At 43.1% G+C, this 19,766-nt stretch overlaps 2 protein-coding genes across 2 annotated transcripts in view; one reads left to right on the forward strand and one right to left on the reverse strand.

The window, feature by feature from the left end:
- The first annotated feature begins 428 nt into the window (after nucleotides 1-428).
- Nucleotides 429-4,010, forward strand: Tppp3 (tubulin polymerization promoting protein family member 3). Its single transcript, XM_047528307.1, has 4 exons — nucleotides 429-594; nucleotides 2,888-3,081; nucleotides 3,194-3,347; nucleotides 3,464-4,010. The coding sequence occupies exons 2-4, from the start codon at nucleotides 2,894-2,896 to the stop codon at nucleotides 3,650-3,652; spliced, it is 531 nt and encodes a 176-aa protein (XP_047384263.1). The 5' UTR covers nucleotides 429-594; nucleotides 2,888-2,893; the 3' UTR covers nucleotides 3,653-4,010.
- Nucleotides 4,011-7,834: 3,824 nt separating this feature from the next.
- The window catches only part of Lrrc36 (leucine rich repeat containing 36), a 56,338-nt gene continuing 44,406 nt past the window's right edge, over nucleotides 7,835-19,766 (reverse strand). The window contains 6 exon segments of the mRNA XM_047528306.1: nucleotides 7,835-8,328; nucleotides 10,158-10,272; nucleotides 12,982-13,105; nucleotides 13,916-14,064; nucleotides 15,159-15,324; nucleotides 18,781-19,070. Of these exon segments, the coding sequence (XP_047384262.1) occupies nucleotides 8,103-8,328; nucleotides 10,158-10,272; nucleotides 12,982-13,105; nucleotides 13,916-14,064; nucleotides 15,159-15,324; nucleotides 18,781-19,070 (1,070 nt within the window). The 3' untranslated portion in view covers nucleotides 7,835-8,102.

Consider the following 19,766-nt stretch of genomic DNA (forward strand, 5'->3'; position numbering starts at 1 on the left):
CGGGAAAAGACGGGAGTTGTGGCGGGAGATGCCACACATTAAGTGAATAGCTGTGATCTTGGGTCAGCTGTAGATCCTTTGCCCCACCCTGCTTCAGCTCCCAAACGGCCTCGAGTTGTCGCTCTGGAAAGCAGGATCTCCCCTGGAATTTGGGGGCCCGCTTGAATTTTGGACGGAGCTCAGGATAGGGGGTCGTTTTCCTGTTATGGGGAACCATTGAAGGACGTCCCGAAATGCAGAAGACAGCTCTCGGCGCTCGAAGACTGCGGAGCTGCGGGGGAGGGGCGGGAGAGGGCTGTAGGGGGAGCTATGCGGGCGCCCAGCCTGGAGAACGGATAGGGCGGGGTCTAGTGGGCGGAGCCAGCATGACCTTGGTCACTCTCCCGCCGAGACAGTCTCGGGGGTGGGACTCACCGTCTCTATGGAGACCGAGAAACAGGGGATAATACTGCGGAGCCGCCCGGCTGCAGTCCCGCCCGGGAGCCGGCAGGGAGCGGAGCTGCGGAGCCGCCTGGTCTCCCGCATCCGTCGGTCCATTCCTGTGTCCTGTCCATCTGAACGAGCGCTGCAGGAGCAGCCACGAGATAGAAGCCGGTAGGAGCCCCGGACGCCAACCACCCTAATCAGTATCCTGCACAAAGAGGGGTGGGTGGGAAGGCATGCAAGGGGTCCCAACTCCGGATGGTATAGAACCGAGTACACCAGCTGAATTGCCCTTCCCTGGCCCCAAGCCTTCCACTCCCCAGCCCCCACCTCCTGGCTCCACTGATTGATGACTCCAGCTGTCCCAGCTGAAGCGCACAGTGGCCTCAGTTCAGGGGCGTGGCCACTCCGTCCATGGCCTGCAGACCCTTTTGGCCGCTGCCTGTGACTGCTCCACCTGAACAGTCCTGAGATTACCAAAAATGTATTTTCCCACAGACGGGGGTGAGCATTGGGTGCAGGATCCTCCCAGTTCTTTAGGACAAGCATCATGTGGCACCATGTACCCTTGGTGAAAAAAGCTCAGAGCTGTGAGCCCATTCTGGGAGGTGGTACTTAGGGAGAGGGAAGGGGAGTGCAGTGCTGACTGGGGCTGTCTTCCCAGAGGTCCCAGCAATTTAGGATCTCTGGGTGCTCACAGTTCCAGAGACTGCAATTTAGGGATGGGTGAAGGTGGTCACCAGGAAGAGGTTGTCAGTGTCAAGGCCAGTGGTGGTGGAAGATAAGGGAGTTGGGCAGGAACTTAGGCTGTGGTCATCTTTTGTATAGGAGGCAAAGTGAAAGATGGTGGCCAAGACTGAGGGTGTGGTCAGGGGGCGGACTCACCATAGTGCCTGGAAATCTGGAAATTCTAATGTGTGAGATGGACTCTGGTGGGCTTTAGTGCAGTGCTGAGTGTGGTCAGAGGCTTCAGGTGTATGGACCAAGCTGGGTGCCAAGGGTGGTCAGGGGGCCTTGATAAGGACTGTGGGTATTTGAGGGGTTGGGTTGCTGAGTCTGTGCTTAGGGGGTCTCAGGGCTGCAGGGTATGAATGGGGAGGCTGCATGTGCAGTACAGGGCTGTGTTCAGTGAAGGGAGTTTCAGTGAAAGGTTGAGGGTGTGGCCAGGGGATTACAGTGAAGGGCTGTGGGTGTGGTGTGAGTTTAGTGCAGGGCTAATAGTATTTCTGGGGGGTCTCAGTGCAGGTCTAGCATCAGTAAGGGGGTGGAAGCTGGGGAAGGGTCAGGTCCTCAATTCCAGGGCAGTGGGTGTGGCTGGAGGAGGCTGCAATGCAGAGCTGTGGGTGTGGTCAGGGGTACAGACCTACGGTGTGGAGGGCCAGTGGAGTGCAGATGGGCTGTGGGAATGTGGACTGGTGTGGCTGTGCGAAGGTGTGGCAAGGAGACCTCAGTGGAGGGCTGAGTTGTAGTTAGGGATGTGTGCTTCAGTGGAGGGTCACAGCACCAAGGCTGTGGTCCTGCTTGCCAGCATTCTTCTGTGGCTGGTTGCTCTACAACCCCACTCAGGCTGGCCCCCAATCTCATGCTTCTCCTAAACTCCAAAGACTAGAAGGTTACAGCCCCAGTCGGTGGCATGGGGCCAAGAAGCCACGGTTGTGCCCTAGGCGCAGGGAGTGCTGATGTGCCCCACCCATGGGCCCCTGCTCCCCAGCCCATCCCAGCCCAACCCAGCAGCACTGGGAGCTTCTCCCTGAGCTGCCCTTACACCATCCTGCCCTTAGCAACATTCTCCAAGCAGCACCGCCCTCCCTTAGCAACTGTCTCCAGGCTTCACAAACTGTGGCCAGGCCAACCCCAAGCTCCCGCTCCCCTCATGTTTTTGTTTAACAGCAAATAGTAACAAGGCCCTGGCTGGGCCAGCTGCACCCCTGCCTACGGCATGTATGTTCTGGCTCCCTTCTCAGGCCTGGGCTGGGTCTTGCTGGGTCTTCATGACCCTTACAGAGATACTGTTATTACTAAATACCTGCCCAACCAGCAGCCTGACTTGTCCCTGATCCATCCAGCTTGGCATGGAGCTCCTTGGGAGAGGGGGCCTACTCTGCCACTCTCACTTCCACCCAGGCAGGCCTTGTGCCAGGGCCAGACAGAGCCATGGTCCCAGCTGCTGTCCTCGCAGTCTTTCTGGACAGTGCCACTCTGTTCCCAGCTTGGTGTGGGCATCATGATTTCATCTTCTAAGCTCAGAGTCAGAACTGGCACTAAAGGACAGGACCTTTCTTCTTAGGGCTATTCCTCTGGGCTCTGGGCTCCAGGTCTCTCTCCCCAGTCCTGACTCAGGGTCTACAGCAGAAGTGGTGCCAATTCAGCCCTTGAGGGTTTTGAGGTGGGGGCAGGGATATTCTGGGTCTTGGGAAGGGGAGGGGCAGCTTGGCTGGGAGGTAATTGAAGTGGGTCCCCACAGGGTGGCATGGCAGCAAGCACAGATGTAGCTGGGCTGGAGGAGAGCTTCCGCAAGTTCGCCATCCATGGTGACCCCAAGGCCAGCGGGCAAGAGATGAATGGCAAGAACTGGGCCAAGCTGTGCAAGGACTGCAAGGTGGCTGATGGAAAGGCTGTGACAGGGACTGATGTCGACATCGTCTTCTCCAAAGTCAAGTGAGCCCTAGGAAGCCCCTGCTTATGTTCCCAGAAGGTGGGGAATTGGGGGCTGGAACCAGGGAGAACATTGAGAAGGGGAACACTAACGGTTCATGTGTATGCATGACAGGGGAAAGTCTGCTCGGGTCATCAACTATGAGGAATTCAAGAAGGCCCTGGAAGAGCTGGCAACCAAGCGGTTCAAGGGAAAGAGCAAGGAGGAGGCTTTCGATGCCATCTGCCAGTTGGTGGCCGGCAAGGAACCAGCCAACTTGGGTGTCACTGTAAGTGCCCTGATGGTCTTTGGAGGTCACTGAGGGAGATGGGGGAATCCTGGATGGGGTGGGAAGGGACCAGCCTCCCTCACTAGGTGCCCCTGGGGGTAATTCTGTCCAAACAGAAAGCAAAAACAGGGGGTGCTGTGGACCGACTGACTGACACCAGCAAGTACACGGGATCCCACAAAGAGCGCTTCGATGAGAGTGGCAAGGGCAAGGGCATTGCTGGACGGCAAGACATCCTGGACGACAGTGGCTATGTGAGTGCCTACAAGAATGCAGGCACCTATGATGCCAAGGTGAAGAAGTGAGGCCATGGAAGGCCCCCAGTGCACCTGCCTCTGCCAAAAGCTCAGGCCTGGGCATAAGGGGCACATGGAGCAAGAAAGCTGGTCCCCTTCCTGCTGGACCTGCCACCCAGAGCTTCCTGCTCAGCCCCATAAGGCCAGCTCACCAGCCCTCTGACCCAGACTACTCTGTGTGCCCTTCCTCCTCCTCTTGCCTTTCTGACTTTTGTCTAAGGAAAGCCTGTGCCTATAACCTCACCACTGCAGCCTGGTCCCAGGCATGGCTGACCTCTGCCTGCTTGCCTCATATTTAAGCTGCTGCTCTGGCCAAGTGCCTAATTCTTACCCAGACCTCAATAAAAACACCTTTTGTACCAATGTGGGTTGGGTACATGATGACATTGACACCCGAGTGCCACCCTCAGTATCATCATTCTGCTGCATACACATCCTATGGGTCTCCCTCCACTCACTGGCAGCCTACCCAGAGAAAAGAGACACATGAATCCCCTTTCAAAGAGCCAGACTACCAGAGATGCCCCTCAGGGAATGCAAAGCCTTCCCTGACCCTGAGTCCTGACCTCACAGCTTGCCTCCCTGCAGTTAGTGCCTCAGCCTACAGACTTGGCCCCTCTCCACTTGCACAGCCAGAGGAGGGATATAGCAGACTTGGCCTGGGCCAAGCCTTGGCAGAAGCCCTGGGACTAGGCCTCTGCTGTAAACTTGCCAGCAGGGGGCTACCAAGGCAAGTCATTTGTGGATCCATCTGAAAATCTCAGATAATCCAAAGCCAGGAGGAACCTTAGAGAGTACATGGTTTAACTTCCTCATTTTATAGCCAGGAAAACTGAGGCCCAAAAAGGAAAAGTGCTTTTGCAGATGAGCCCCATCCATGCCTCTTGCCTCCAGGTCAGACCCTTTTAAACACATCAGGTCCCAATATTGATTTCTAAAAGTAGGGCTGAATGGCCAGTAACACAGCCTGGCTCTGTGGCAAAGGTAGGGGGTGGGCAGGGGGTGTCCCACAGTGAAGGGGCCTTCTCTTGTTGATTTCCTCCCATGTGTTCACCATTCTGACCGAGTGTAAACATTCAGGGCCTGAGGGCTCCTGGATGTTTCCAGATCATGAGGTTCTACATGTTGGGCCAGAGCTATTCCCAAGTCCAAGGCTTTGGCACCAACTTATCTTCCTTTCTGCTGTGACAGGGGATGACTGATGGCACCTAGGGCCTACCTAGGACAGGACAGCACTCAAGGATTCTAGAAAGGCTTCAAAGGCACATGCTCATGAACACATGCCCTATTTCTGATATAGTGCAAAAGAGTACAATGGTTTATCCCCTCATCCCTCCCACAGTATGTTCTGGGAATGTTCCTGCTTTAGTTGGCCCTGAAATCCCTTAAGACCAATTACTTGGGGATGGGAAGTATAGGGAAATAGGTGTCTTGAACAGAGAATCAGGTGGTCAAGTGGGAAGCCAGGAGCACAAATTGATACCTGGTCTCAGCAGCAGCAAGCTCCTCTTCACTGGGCTGCCCACCTTCCCTTCCTCTACCTCCATCCCTCTAGCCCTTGGGGAATCTGAATTGGAAGATTTACTTTAGTGAGCATAACAGCAGGGAATTCGACACCTTCTGGCTTTAACTAAAATATCCTCATAGCGAACCAAATTTACCTGTATTCAAACTGGGTCACCCTCCCAGCTATTGAGCCAGCCAGTGTGAGGGGAGCAGCAACCTGACCATTCCTGTGACTGGCTTGGAGGAACCCAGAAAGAACTGGCTGAGCTCCCAAACTCTACCTTGGAGTAAAGCCCCTTGTGCTTCTTTAAAACTTCATGGAGTCTAGGAGAGGCTCCAAGGCCACTTAGAGACAGGAAGATCCTTAAAAGACTAAATAGGTCTCACAGAATCTGGTACAGGGCAGCCATTAGTGAATAATGCCTGGGCATTGTGTTTTTCCCCCGCATAGACTCCCGACGGTGGAAAGCCTTGGATACCCTTACTAGCAAGGCCAGGCAGATGAGAGAGGGAGGGGAGGAGCTATAGGATGGAGAGTTAAAATCTCTGAGCTGGGCTTTGTGGCACTCACATGTAGTCCTAGAGATTCAGAAGACTGAGGCAGAAGGATTGCAAGTTTGAGACCAGCCTTGGCAATTTAGTGAGACCCTGTCTCAAAATAAAAGGAAGGGCTGGTACACAGCTCAATCGTAGAAGCACCCCTGGGTTCAATCCCCAATACTGCAAAATAAATAAAATGCTTCTGTATAGCTGGAGGTAGTGTAGGCCTGTTTGGTGGCCCTGCCCCTCTCTTTGGGCACAAAACTTCCCTGAGGACTTGGGTGGTAAACTCTTCATTCGCCCTCAATGTTGGCTTCAGTTAGCCCCACTGGATAATAATTCTTTGGCCCTTCTCTTGACATCCCAATCTCTACCTCTGCCCTCAGGACTATACTACACAGGGAAAATCAGATCCAGAGATAAATTCCCCAGCAGCAGTCAGCAGCCCAAAGAGGTGCCAGCTTGTGTCAGGTCCAGCCACTCTCTGTGATAAAGGTAAATGGTGTAGATGATTTAGACTGGATTAGGCTCTTTGCTTCTCCTTAGAGGTGTCCTGAGCAGATTCTGAGTCTGCCATTATCAGCTGTTCATACCAAATGCAGGAAAGCCTGGGGCAGTAGAAAGAAGTGTGTTATTTCCCCCCACAATGGTCTGACTAGCAGGTTGGCCTGTGCCTGGACTGGGTTCTTGAAATGTGACAACATAGGGTTGTGAAGTCAATAGACAATATTCCCCTTCCTGGGAAAGGCTTAGGTTTTTTGGTGGTCTCTCAATGGGATAAGGACAGACCCAGGAAAGTGGTAGGGTGGGGAAATGGGGCTGTTTTTTCATTTCCACAGAGCATGACTCACACTAGCTCCCTGGAGCACAAGGTCAAAGGTATACAGCTCCTCTGTACAGCCCCATCTTTGGAAGCCACATATAATATGGAGGTCTGTGGATTTTGTTTACAACTAGGAAATGTGGATCTTCATGTCTCATTAGTATGGCAATCAGTCTCCTTCCCTGCACAGCATCAGAGTCCAAGTACAAGTGATCTTCTAATCTTCTACCCACCTGTCTCTCTGATGTGGTTCTGAAGGTGAAGAGAAGTATAACGTGGCATTAGGTTGGCACCCTCTACACTCTCTAACAACATTAGCTACTTGGGAGAAGTCTGAAGCAGAAACATAACTAGAACCATTTTCCCCACTGAGATTTAAAATGCCCGATGGATCAGAATTAAAGAAATACAGTAAGTATACTTGTATGTGAAATGGCCACTGAGCCCAAGCTGGCACACTCAGAAGCTATGTCTCTGTGTTAACCAGTTCTTCTGGGGTTCTCCCTTGTGTGACACCACTTGTCAACCCATTCTTTCCACAGAGAAAGCCTCACTCAAGCCCCTACTCCTGGGACTCTCTAATCTGGAATCTTCCAGGAGCCACATGACCTCACTCCTGCTACCTTCCTCTTGCCCCTTTCCTTCACGGCCTGTGTGTGCACTGCTTCTCTGCAGCTTCTCTCATTGCTTTTGCTCTTGACCCTATGCTTTGTTTGCCCGGTATAGTAACCTCTTATTCTCAGACCTCTTACTAATTCTGAGGTCTCATTTGAATGTTCTCTGGGGACATTTTCCTAACATCACATTTCCCAGGCTCACACACTGCCACTCACACACACTCATGGAATCATGTCCCACCTCCAACCCTGACCCAGAATCCCTCTGAGTGCTCCAGACTGTGCACCCCTGAGGCTCCTTTTTTCTGCTCCCATCCTACCCTTCTGCCAGCTCCCACTCACACACTGATCCTGGCTGTGGTCTTTCCATGCTGGGATTCCTCACTTTCTCTCTTTCTCTGTGGCATCCCTTCTCTTCAGAGTTTTTGTTAGACTTGTTTGGTCCAGAATTGTTTCAAGTTAATTTAAAATACATCATTTTGACTATGTATTACCAAAAAGAGATACCCTAATGCTCTCAGATGTGGTGCCCAGACCAGCATGAGTTTGTCCTTTTTTTCCTGACTAAACAAAACATGGGCTACTCCAGGGCCAACATCAGATGTCACCTTTTCATTGTGGTAGGGGGAAACTCCAAATGTGTTTGGTGAATCCATAAATAGAGTCTCTAAAATTTCTTTTAACACAAAATATATTTGATGGATGTTCTTTTGTGACTTTCTACCACACAGTTTCAAATGACACTGGGGGAAGTGTCCAGTTTTTTCCTTTTTGACATTTTCAGTCAAATGCCTCTGTGTGACAGGATGCAATTTCTGTGGGCAGAGGAAAAAATGATTCAAGGGGAATACATAGAGAAATAAAAAGGACAGTACCTATAATCAGAATAAGTTTTTTCTTATATTTTGCTGGTGGCAATGACGCAGAGAGCCCTCCACAGACAAGCAAGAGTAGACAGTGAAGGTGTTCGATGCTAGCTCCACAAATTAGGATCTGGGACAGCTTCTGAGATGCTTTGTGTTAGATACTGACCCGTGTCGTGTGCCACTGGTGAGGAGGAAGACAGTACGCTTTTCCCAAAGGGTGATGATCTCCCCAGATGATGACTTTTCTCAGGAGGCAGGAGTGCTTTCCCGGAATAACCTTTTTGCTCTTTATTCAGCTGCTGCAGCAGATACTCATTAGTTACCACCAGGGATCTGAGGCCCAGGGGAAAAAGACAGTCATGAAATCACAAAAGCAAAGTAGATGCCATTTGGGTCTGAAATGTTTGCTGAAGATAAATGTAAAATGAAGAAACATCTTTTAACAGAATTGTCCAATTTATGAGTGGGTTATTTTAAAAGCAAACATACAGTTTCCTCATTACAATCCTGTTTGTGTTCCAGACTGACTGAAGCAATAATACATTTCACATTTTATAGAGTGGTTGTTATATTGTTTCCAAAACACTTTCCTGATGAGGTAAGTAGGACACTGGTTCCTGATCAGTCCTCAATTTCTACCCACTCCACAAATTACAACTTATTTTTCTAACTTGTCCTACCTCTGCAACTAACAAAGATGCCAGCCTGTCTTTCTGAACCCTGTTTTACCAAGTAATGTTGAAAGTCATCCATACATTGGCAATAAAAAAGGTATATATACAAAGCTGTTCATTATAGTACTATTTTGTTTGTTTTTATTTTTGGTGCTGGGGATTGAACACAGGACCTGAAGCATACTATACACACTCTACCACTGATCCATACCTCCAGTCCCTATGGTACTATTTTTCAACAGCCAAATATGGCTAACCAAAATATCCATAGACATTACAAGAAGACAATCAAATAAACTACAACACACATGAGAGTACTATGCAGCTATAAAAAGGAATAAAACTAACTTTATAGACCACTGTGAACTTATTTCTAAGATAAAATGTTAAAACAACATTATGCTTCTTTTTATATAATAAAGAGGGAATACAAATGCCAACACCCACAGTGGAATGCCAGTAGGAGGGAAGAAAAAGATAGAGGAGACAGGAAAAGGATCTAGATTTTTCTGAATTTATCTTATTTTATAGATTTGATTTTGGGGCCATGTAAATGTTCTACATAATTATACAAATAAGATTAAATCAAAATAATAAAATTCCCTAAGAATCAAAAGCAAAGTGAAACAAGTGAACCCATACAAGTTAATTTAAAATACACTATTTTGACTACACATACCCTAAAAGAGATACCCTAATGCTTTCAGAATGTGGTTCCCAGATCAGCAGCAACAGTATCACCTGAAAGCTTACTAGAAATGCATATTCTTGGTTCCCAACCTACGAACATATAATGAAAAGAAAATCCATCCAGAAGGGGACTGGGTTTCATCCTTTGAATATGAAGTTATTTCCATAAGAGAGTGATGAAGCGTAGAGTTGAAGGTTTGGGAATGGGGTGTTTGTATTTCAATGTCATTGAAAGTCCTAGTAGAGGTAGACTGGCAAATCAAAGACTTCCAGGGCTTCCCTAGAACTGCCAAGCCAATGGCCTTGAGGTTTTCTCCAGTGTTTCTTGGTCTGCATCCAAGGATACTCTTCTGTGAAGATGCTGATGCTTTTGAGTACCTCTGAAGAAGACATATACTTTGGATTCTTTCCCTATCACTCTCTGCTGAGTGCTCTTGATGCATCTTTTGTGACCAATAGCAGGAAGGCATTTTCCAGAGGAGCCAGGTGACTGGTTTTAGGGGGTACATAGTGAAGAAAGTTAGCTGACCCCCAAAAGCTAACCCCATTAGAACCAGTGGGAAACTAATTATTGAGGTGCTACAACCCACCAAAGATGTTTAGTCCCTGCTGTATAAGAGCAGCACCAAAAGTAGTGCTTTGATCCCTGAGCTAACTGGCCAGTTGCTAGAGATTTACACAAATACTACAGTTACAATTTGCAAATTTTTATAGATATTAACATTAAAAACAAAGCAAAGGAGATAAAGGGAAGTAAATATCTGCTTCCAGAAACCAACTAAAGAGAACCTTGCCTACCTCTGACTTTCATGAAGAAGGGCAACGGTTTCCTCCAGCTTTTTCAGTTGAGCAAGTTCCTGGTTCAAGCAAGCCACCTGCATAGTCAACTGCTGGTTTTTGCGCAAAAGATCATCTACAAAGAGTACAGTAGCTGGGATGAGCAGGATTCCAAGCCACTCATCTTTGAGTAGAGCTTACATATTCAAATGGACATTTTGACAATTGAGTGCCCTATAGCACTCACCTCCAGACTCCAACAGGAGTAATGATGTCAAGAATATGGAGTTGGGCAACAGATCTGAATTAAAATTTAACCACTTAATATTGAACATGTTAGTTCATGTTTCTGAGCTTCACTAGAGGTAATAACCCTGTCCTATAGCACCACTATAAGGATTTGATGAGGCATCTGTCCTCACTTCACATAAGCAGTCAACAAGTATTAGGTCTCCTGTAGTCTCCATTTTGGTTTGTGAATGTATCCCTCCACTCCCCATGTAGTTTGTGAAAACATCTAGAACTGTCAGGCACATAGTAATGACTCAGTGAAGGTATGCATAAATGGAATTGTAGCTGAGACACTGATCTCTACCTCCCCAAATTCTACCATTGCCTGCAATAATGAGGTAGGAAAAAGCACAGGAACTTAGGTCAGTCTTCCAAAATAATACTTCTTAAATGTTCATATGCTTGTGAATCATTCGGGGATCTCATTAAAAATAGATTCTGATTCAGTAGGTCTGAAAAGAGGCCCAATATACAACATAATAAGCTCCCAGGTAATACAAATGTGGATAGCATTTTGAGATAGCACAGTTCTAGAAGGTGGAAAATGGGATGGCAGGGGCTGTACTCCTCAACAGAATAAGCCAAAATACTGAAACAGACCCCCTGGTTGATTGACAGACCTGTGGACCAACACATACTTATATTTTCAGAGTAGATAAATGGAGATTATTGTTTCAATTTTTCAGGCTTCTGAGTAACAGACTGTGCTGAGATTTAACAATGGAAATTCAGTGCTTCCAAATCAAGTTCTTCATGTGAATCTGAATGCCTCTAATTTGCTTAGGGAAGCTGAACTAGAAGTTTAAAGTGGAGGGCAGACTTTATCTAAATACTGACAGTGGTGAATGCCTGTAATTCCAGCAATTTGGGAGGCTGGGGCAGAATTGCAAATCGGAAGCCAGCAATTTATCAAGACTCTCAAAATTAAAAAAAAAATTAATGGATGAAGCTCAGCAGTTGAGTGCCCTGGGTTTAATCTCCAGTATCACAAAAAAAAAAAAAAAAAAAAAAAAGCAAAGCAAAGAAAAATAAAACTAAAAAAAACCTGGCTTAAAATATGCTATTAATAAAGTAATATAAATCAAGACAAATGGGATATTATTTTTTTTCTTGTAACAATAACAAAGCTAAAAAATCTTCATTGTTTGCAAAGGTGGAGTGAAAAAGCATTGGAATACACTGCTGATGCAAGTGTAAATTGAAACCACCTTTCTTGGCAATGTGCAAAAAACGTCTCAAAAATGTCCATGTCCTTTGACTCACTAATTCTAACTTCCAGGAACACATCCTAAGAAAGTAAATGTAACACAAAGATTTACATATGTTAGATATGAATAGCAGCATTATTTATGGGCTTATATAAATTTTAGGTCTTAACTCCATCAGAAGGAAAGATGATTGCAAAGACACATTTTCATTCTAGGATCACTTCTTCCACTTTAGGTCTTTCTTAATGTTTGAAAACACTTTAGAATTACTTATATTTTCTGTATATTATTTATATAACCATTATTATTAGTAATGGTAGCCATATTTATAATAATAAACATCAGAAACTATACAGAGGACTAGGTAGATATAGTATATTCATGTGATACTGTAGGAACTACCTATGCCATTAAATTAGTAATATTAGTGTATAAAAACCAGGTCTGTGATTGCCTGAGGCAGAGAATGTAGGAGGGCATGAGGGAACTTTCTTGATTAACAGAAATGTTCTGTATTATGATTAGGATCAAACTTAAAATGTGTGCACTGAGCACAGTGGTGTATGCCTATAATCCCAGTGACTCAGGAGGCTGAGACAGGAAGATTGAAAAATTTGAGGGCAGTCATAACAAGTTAGTGAGCCTCTCAGCAATTTATAAAGATCCTGTCTTAAAAGAAAAAAATATAAAGGGCTGGGGATATAGCTCAGTGGTAAAGAAACTCTGGCTTCAATATCCAGTTTTGTTTGATGTAAATAAATAAAAATGTTTTTGCAGTGTGGGGATTGAACCCAGGGCCTTGCTCTATCACTACGTCACAACCTCAGCCCTGTAAATTATTCTTTAAGACATTAGGATAGGGCTGGGGAGATAGCTCAGTTGGTAGAGTGCTTGCCTTGTAAGCATAAGGCCCTGGGTTCGATCCCCAGCACCTAAAAAAAAAAAATCAGGATAAAATTTTAAAATTTTAATTAAACATATGTGTATAAAGGTAAGTTAATAAAACACTAATGATAGTTATTGCTGGGTCATAGGGTTATACTTTCCTTATATTTTCCAAACTTTCTATAGAGAACACATTCTACTTCTATAATCACAAAAGCAAGTATCCTTTTCAAAAATAATGGCAATAATAACATTTGTGCATGCTTTGTGCTGATGAAGAGCTTTCTGGTAGCCCAAGCCCCCTGCAATACATCTCTCTGAGGCAGAATGATTGTTTCTAATAACTTCCAAGAAAAGCAGTGACCAGGTAAGTCAAAGTTAGCCTTGTGAGCTTTGGTTGATGAAGCTTATTAAATGGGTCATTTACAGGCAGTTTCTTGGAAGATCCACACATGACTTACCATAAGTATGGGACTGGTGTCCACTCACAATCGAGGTGGCAGCACCTTCCTCCAACTGCTGAACTTTTTCTGACAAAATGAGGTTTTCCTCCAGCACTCTGACCAGTTTTTGCTTCAAACTTTCCTTTTGATCAGAAAACAAAATACCAACACATCAAGATTCTGACATCCTGAGTAGTGTTTTTAGAGGATTCAAAAAATCTTCTCTTTTAACTAGTGATAAAATGAATGGAGGTCAGCATCTGTGTGACTTTCTCACTAGAATTTAATTCATTGGCAAACATAGCTGAAGTGCAGAAAGAAAATCAATCACATGACATGGAGTCATGATCTTTCCTATGGTTTTTTCACAACTTTTGCTGAACAAATGATCATTTTGACAAGTGGTTAGCATTCTGAGTCATCTACTTAAAGTTTCTAGAACTGAACTTGGTGTCTGAAAATTCTCTAATGTTAAGAAAAGAGAGAAAAGCTTGGGGATATGAATTCCTTCTTCCTCTCACAGAGCCAGTAACCTGATGTTCTAGCATGGACACTGGTTCTAAGCTCTCAGTTCTATCAGAAGGGAGGAAAGACAATCAGAGATATTTGCCTTCCTTCACTGTGCCCAAACCATAATCTTCAAGAACATGATCCTAAATATTTTCACCCTAGGGTTTTTATTTCCTTCCCCTCGCTTCCCATTTCAAGTGTTTCTTCAAAATATTTTGATTAGGGCTAGGATGAGGAAGTCATTCCTGCAGAACTTCCAAGTTGTCCCTAACCTGGAAAGTTTTGTGTTTCTGATTTGTCAAGACTGACTTTCCTATATTGGTGGCAGAGTGTTTAGGTGTTCATAGTGATGATGATTTTTAGGTCTTAGAGCTGTTCTAGTCCTGCTTCTTAGTCCTTTTCTAGTAAAGGAAGAGGAAGAAGAAAGATGAGGGAATCGTACCATATCATTAGGGACCAGTTGCCCAGCCTCCTTCAGTTCACTCTCCCTCCGTCGGAAGGCTTTTAAGGATGGGTCTTCAGGATGTGAGCGACACCACTGTTGAGGAGGAGCTGGGACTACCAGAGACAGAAGCAAATCTCGGGCAGGACCTGCCAAAAATTCAGGTTGGGTACATGCGCCAATCTTAAAAGCTAAAGCACAGAATTTCTAGTCAATAACCATCAGCTCTGTAATCTATCTCCTTTTTACAAGGATTCAGTTAAGTGGCTGTAAGAAGTGCTTTGTGAAGGCTAAAATATTATATCCCATGTCCTCAGTGGAGGAATATACTTCCCTTCCTGAGTGCGCTACTCTCAAGTCACTGATTTATGGCTCCAGGGCATAATTTCCTACCAAATGAAAGCAAAAGGTCAACTTGGGAAGGAAAATAATTGGGCTATGGTTTCTTCTCTTATGTGTCCCTTTCAGAAAAAATTTTGAGTGCTGGGGATTGAACCCAGGGTCTCATGTAAACTAGGCATGCGCTCGGCCATTGAGTTACAACCCAATCCTTAGAAACAATAATAAAAAAAGCTTTTCCAACCCAAACAAATTTCAAGTTACTAGTTTTCACTTCAACTTTTATTAACACCCAAAGTTCCTTGCATTCTTCTTCCATTAAACAACAAACACACGAAATCAACATTTGCAAAGTTGCTTTTCCCCATGTTTCTAAAAGAGAATCCCTTGGGAGGTCAAAAAGAATCCCTAGGTCATTTTCTCATTGAAGTTTCTCAAATCATAAAATTTAAACAGTTAGCTCAGAATTCTGATGATCAAACCTAATTTCTGTTATATTCATTATTGGAATTTTCCCAAGGATCATAAAATATTTTTGCAATTATTAGCATGACCATTCTCAATTTACATATCTATCTGGTCATTCTATATATTACTAAATCCTACATGTGTGAGCGTGTGTGCTTGCACACACACACACACACACACACACACACACACTCACACAGACATCACAGGAAAAACAAAACAGTTGCTACAAAACAGTTGGAAAGAGTGCTGATTTTTAAAGTATAGGGAAGACAAATGTGAGAAAAATGCATATTTGTTAATTATGGTGTTTATGAGACATTTTATATATAAGAACAATTTTCCTTGCAAGTTAAGAGGTCTAAGTGACTTAGCAGAACACAGAGCAGAAGCAAGATACAGTTCTCCTCAAGGAACTGCAAATGCACTAACTCACCCAGAAACTTCTTGTTGAGGAGGAGGGAGCCAGAGCCACTCCAGTGCTTATCCACAAGCTCCAGGAGCTGTCTGAGGACAGTGGCCACATGGGGGGTTCTGGCTGAGATCGGGGGACTGTGGTTTCCTGGCAAACCATGTAAACTGCCCAGGTCACTAGAGAGAGGCTCAAGAAAAAAAACACAAAACCCCCCCAACCATTTGTCATTCTTACACAATATGGGAAGTAAGAATCCAGACATTTAAAGCACTAATTTTTTTCAAAAGGGTAAAAAATAAAAAAGAAAGATGGTTTCATCTTCCAGTGTGAATTTGAGTAATATGTTATTTATGGCCAAGGCAAACACATACAATATTCAAGGATAATGTCAAAGGCAACTATTTTCTATCATACATTAACAATAAAAATGTGTTTCTTGACACCTACATCTACGATTTGATATACTGTGTAATAGCGAAAGGTTAAAATGTAGAACATTTTAAAAAGTACAATATATCATGAAGTAAAATTGGGAGTAAAAAGAAATTATAATTCATAATAAGCTTCTACTTAATATGTTAATATATTAACAAGTATAAATATCCTACAACATTTTAAATGTTATATATTAAATGTTATTGTTGGTGCCAGGTGTGATAGTGTACACCTGTAATTTCAGAGACAGGGAGGCAGGAGGAGACAAGTTCAAGGTCAGCCTGTGCAACTTAGCAAGACTGTATCTCAAAATAAAAAATAAAAAAGGCTAGGGATATAGCTCAGTGGTAGAGTGACCCTGGGTTCAATCCTAGTACCATTAAAAAAAAGTTACTATAGAACCTAGTACTAAAGGTATTTTTTATTCAGTAAGAGTTATATATATAATTTGTGTAGATAGATCTGTATAGTAAAATTCACAATATTTTGTGTTACAGGGATTAAACTCAGGGGTGCTTTGCCACAGAGCTATAGTCTCAGTTCTTTTTAATTTTTATTTTGAAACAGTGTCTTGCTAGGTTGCGGAGGTTGGCCTTGAACTTGAGATCCTCCTGCCTTAGTCTCCTGAGTCACTGGGATAATAGGCGTGTGTCATTACACCTGGTCACAGCTGTTTTTATTCATTGTGACCTGACATTTATGTAATTTATATAATTGTGAATTTTATTGTACAAATTAAACAATCTTTTCTGTAGAATCTCATGGACTAATAAAACTGATATAAATTTAAAATAGCAAAATTATTTCTCAATCTTTGATGAAAAAAATTATGGATGGTTGTGCCTGGGGTAAAAATACTGGGGTTGTGCCTCAGTGGTAGAGAGCCCACCTAGCACATGCAAAGCACTGGGTTCAATCCTCAGCACCACATATAAAAATAAATAAAGGCATTGTGTCCAACTACAACTAAAAATATTTTTTTAAATTATGGCTAGTTAATTAGATAATCAAACAATACTAAAGACAGTGATATTTATGACTCAAGTTACATGTATTACCCATGAGACAGGGAAAGGCAATACAAATGGAATAAATATTTGCTCAACAGATCTGTACTGACCACTGATTATGTGTCTTGAGAGTACTGAATAAGGACTATGGATAAATGAAGGTGTGAAAGATGGGGTCCTTTATGAAGTTAACAACCTAATTGGGTAAAAAAGTCATAGAAAGTCTGGTCACACCACAGGGCCACTTTATAGGAACTTGTCAATAATGAATATTTATTGTCATTAGTTTTTTGTACTTTTGTGTGTACATTATGAAGCAACTTAGAAATATATATGCCTTTCAGCATTTTTATTTCTCACAATCTGGGAAGAGTTGGGGATAATTTTTATGAACTTTGAGATAATTTTGTAACTTTTTACACGTCTTTTAATTTTCAGCAAGTTATACTTTATATACCTTATGGGGGTTTTAAAGAAATAGCTACACTAATTTTTACAATTTGTGTCTCTAAAGCCAGTTGGTTAAAAATAAGTTTTCTAATTATAAATTCATGTGTAGTTTAACTGTGCAACATAAGGTTGTTTTTTTATACCTTTAAAAGTTTAATGTTCTTTTCTTTTGGGGAATTTTCTGACTTAACAGCTTATAGAAATGGAACAGCATATTTCTTTTATATTTATATTCAGGGGATGGAGGTATGGCTCAGTGTAGGGCATTTGCCTGGTAGGTGTGAGGCCCTGGATTTCATCCCCAGCACCTTAAAAAAAGTTTGGCTTTATATTTATATTCAAGAAGCTTTCCATATTAAAAAAAAGAACAACAACTAATGTCTAACAGGAAAGGGAGTTTATAGTCCAGAAAAGTGTATTGAGATTTTAACCATATAATATGAAGCTGAGGTAAAATTTTTTCCTAAAACTCCTTATTAATGTGGCATCCCAAATATCCTAAGTGATACTGAGCCTTCACCCTAAATACATTAACTCTCAGTTAGTGTTTTGTCTGATAAAATGGGCACTGGTGTCAGAGAATGGGGAGGGAGAGAGATAGAGAGATAGAAAAAAACAGACAGATAGATAGATAGACAGATAGATAGATAGGGACCAAAAGCTTAAAAATAGTATTACATGACTGCCCCCTTTGGTGCATAAAAATTATAACTACCTCCAAAGTTCTGTAAACTGAATAGGAAGTAAAGAGTCAAAAAAAAAAAAAATCCAACCAAACAAAAAATGACCAAAGAACTCCTGTAAACTCATCCCAAATGGGCCAAAGATTTCCAACAATTAAAACTATAAGTGACTAGAAATAGTAGTTCTTGACCAAATATCCTGTTCCCTTACAGGACAGTAAATTAACTGACAAATGATCATGGGCCCAGGGAAAGAGAGGACCCTAAGCATTGTGGTTCCTGTAATTAAAGTGAGAAGTCTTCATGATGTCAGTAAGACCTGAAGCAAAATTAGCATTCGAACAGATGAGAGAGGAGAGTGGAGGGCATTTTCTGTGAGGAATGTATTTGGGATGAGTTTGCAGGACCAAACTCCATAGTAAATACTAAAGTTTTAATTATATACACTATTGCATTTGATTTTATAATAATGAATCATATTATATGTGTGGAAATGTTCTTGATTTTTCATTCATTCTCAGAGCTCACTTTTATCTAAAAATCCTTTGGATAATCTAATTTATCTTCTTGTTGCTACTTTGGGAAAAATTTAGAATGATATGAATTTCTAGGCAGAAAAGTAAAAACAATGCTTTTTATAAAAACAACTTCAAGTAAGTCATTTGTGGCTGAAAAAAAGGAGTAAAAATAATGAGATCATAAACATAGATGCTATAGAGATTTTTAACCAACCCAGAGGCCCTGAACTTTCTGAATTCCTTCCTGTTGGTAAACTCTGTGGGCCACTTTTTATTAAAGTACTTGCCCCACCAGTTTTCCTCCAGAAGTAGATGAGGGATAGTTCCCCTGTGATAGAAAGGAGAGAATGGTGGCAGTAGGGAATGATTTTCCCAAGAACAGAAGAATCACAGGTTTTGGACTGACAGTGTTAGCCACTGACCTCTGAAAATTCTTTTGAACCTCTAGCACTTTTGTCCAGAACCAACACCATCCCCACCAGAACCCCATTGTAGTCATAAACTGGATATGTTTTTTATACACACAAACAAACAAGCCAACACTTGCCTCACTGCCTGTAGCATCTCGGAAACCATGCTTTGGACTCAGGTTGGCAAGGATATTGTCCTTCCGTTTGAATCCTCTCTTGGATGGGCTTAATGACCTCTTGGTCAGAATCTCTCTGTCTTCTGAAGTCGCAGGAGGTAAGAGCAGCATTCTAAGAGAGTTTCCCAGGACAGAGTTGTTTGGGAAAGAACCATGCACTGATGTTAAATCACTGAGGTTGCTGGATAATTGTTGCTCTACATTGATCAGCAGAGCAGGGTCACTGTTGAAATGGGTTGTGGCATACAGATCTGTGGAGGAAACAGGTTGCAAGATGAACCTGCCTTTCAACTCCCTATGCTTTACTTCTATTGGTAGTTACAATGAGTCCAAAGGTCATAATAATCACTCCCTAGCGAACACCCTCAACTCTCTGGATCCTTTCTCTCCCCTTCACCTGATAAAATCTCAACTCTGATAAGATTCAACTATCCACACACTCCAAGCCTACACCAGAGCAGTGGAATGTGGCTGGAGAATAACACGCATCTGACCTTCCAACACTATCCTGACCACTATCTTGTCTAGGCTTTTAGTTCTGTCCAGCCTTTATATATTACTTTATTATATTTACTCTGGTAAATTTAGTTTTCTATATTCTGAGAAGATCATTTCACATCTCTTTTCTCCTCAAATTTCCAATATTATCTCTTCCCTCCTTTCTCTAAGGTGATGACCTAACTTTATTTCACAGAGAAAATAGAGGCAATCAAAGAAAATGTCCATGTGATCACACCACTAAATCTACCAATTCTAACTTGTATTTGTATCCATAAATTCTCTACCTACTTCTTATTACGATAGATTAACCATCGTGCTTCATTTAAAGCCAAACTCTTTGTTGGTAGACTAGATCCTATTTCTTCTTGACTGAATAAGGATTTTTTTTACTTGTAATTGTCCCCTTTCTCTCCTGCATCACCAATTTTCCCCTTGTTGATTATTTC

The sequence above is a fragment of the Sciurus carolinensis genome, chromosome 16, assembly GCF_902686445.1.
Source record: "Sciurus carolinensis chromosome 16, mSciCar1.2, whole genome shotgun sequence".
NCBI lineage: Eukaryota > Metazoa > Chordata > Mammalia > Rodentia > Sciuridae > Sciurus > Sciurus carolinensis.

Excerpts from the sequence above, each read along its gene's own strand:
- Tppp3 (XM_047528307.1), top strand. The coding sequence starts at position 2,894 with ATGGCAGCAAGCACAGATGTAGCTGGGCTGGAGGAGAGCTTCCGCAAG. Across the intron at positions 3,082-3,193 it reads ATCGTCTTCTCCAAAGTCAA|GGGAAAGTCTGCTCGGGTCA; the intron begins GTGAGCCCTAGG and ends TATGCATGACAG. Across the intron at positions 3,348-3,463 it reads CAGCCAACTTGGGTGTCACT|AAAGCAAAAACAGGGGGTGC; the intron begins GTAAGTGCCCTG and ends CTGTCCAAACAG.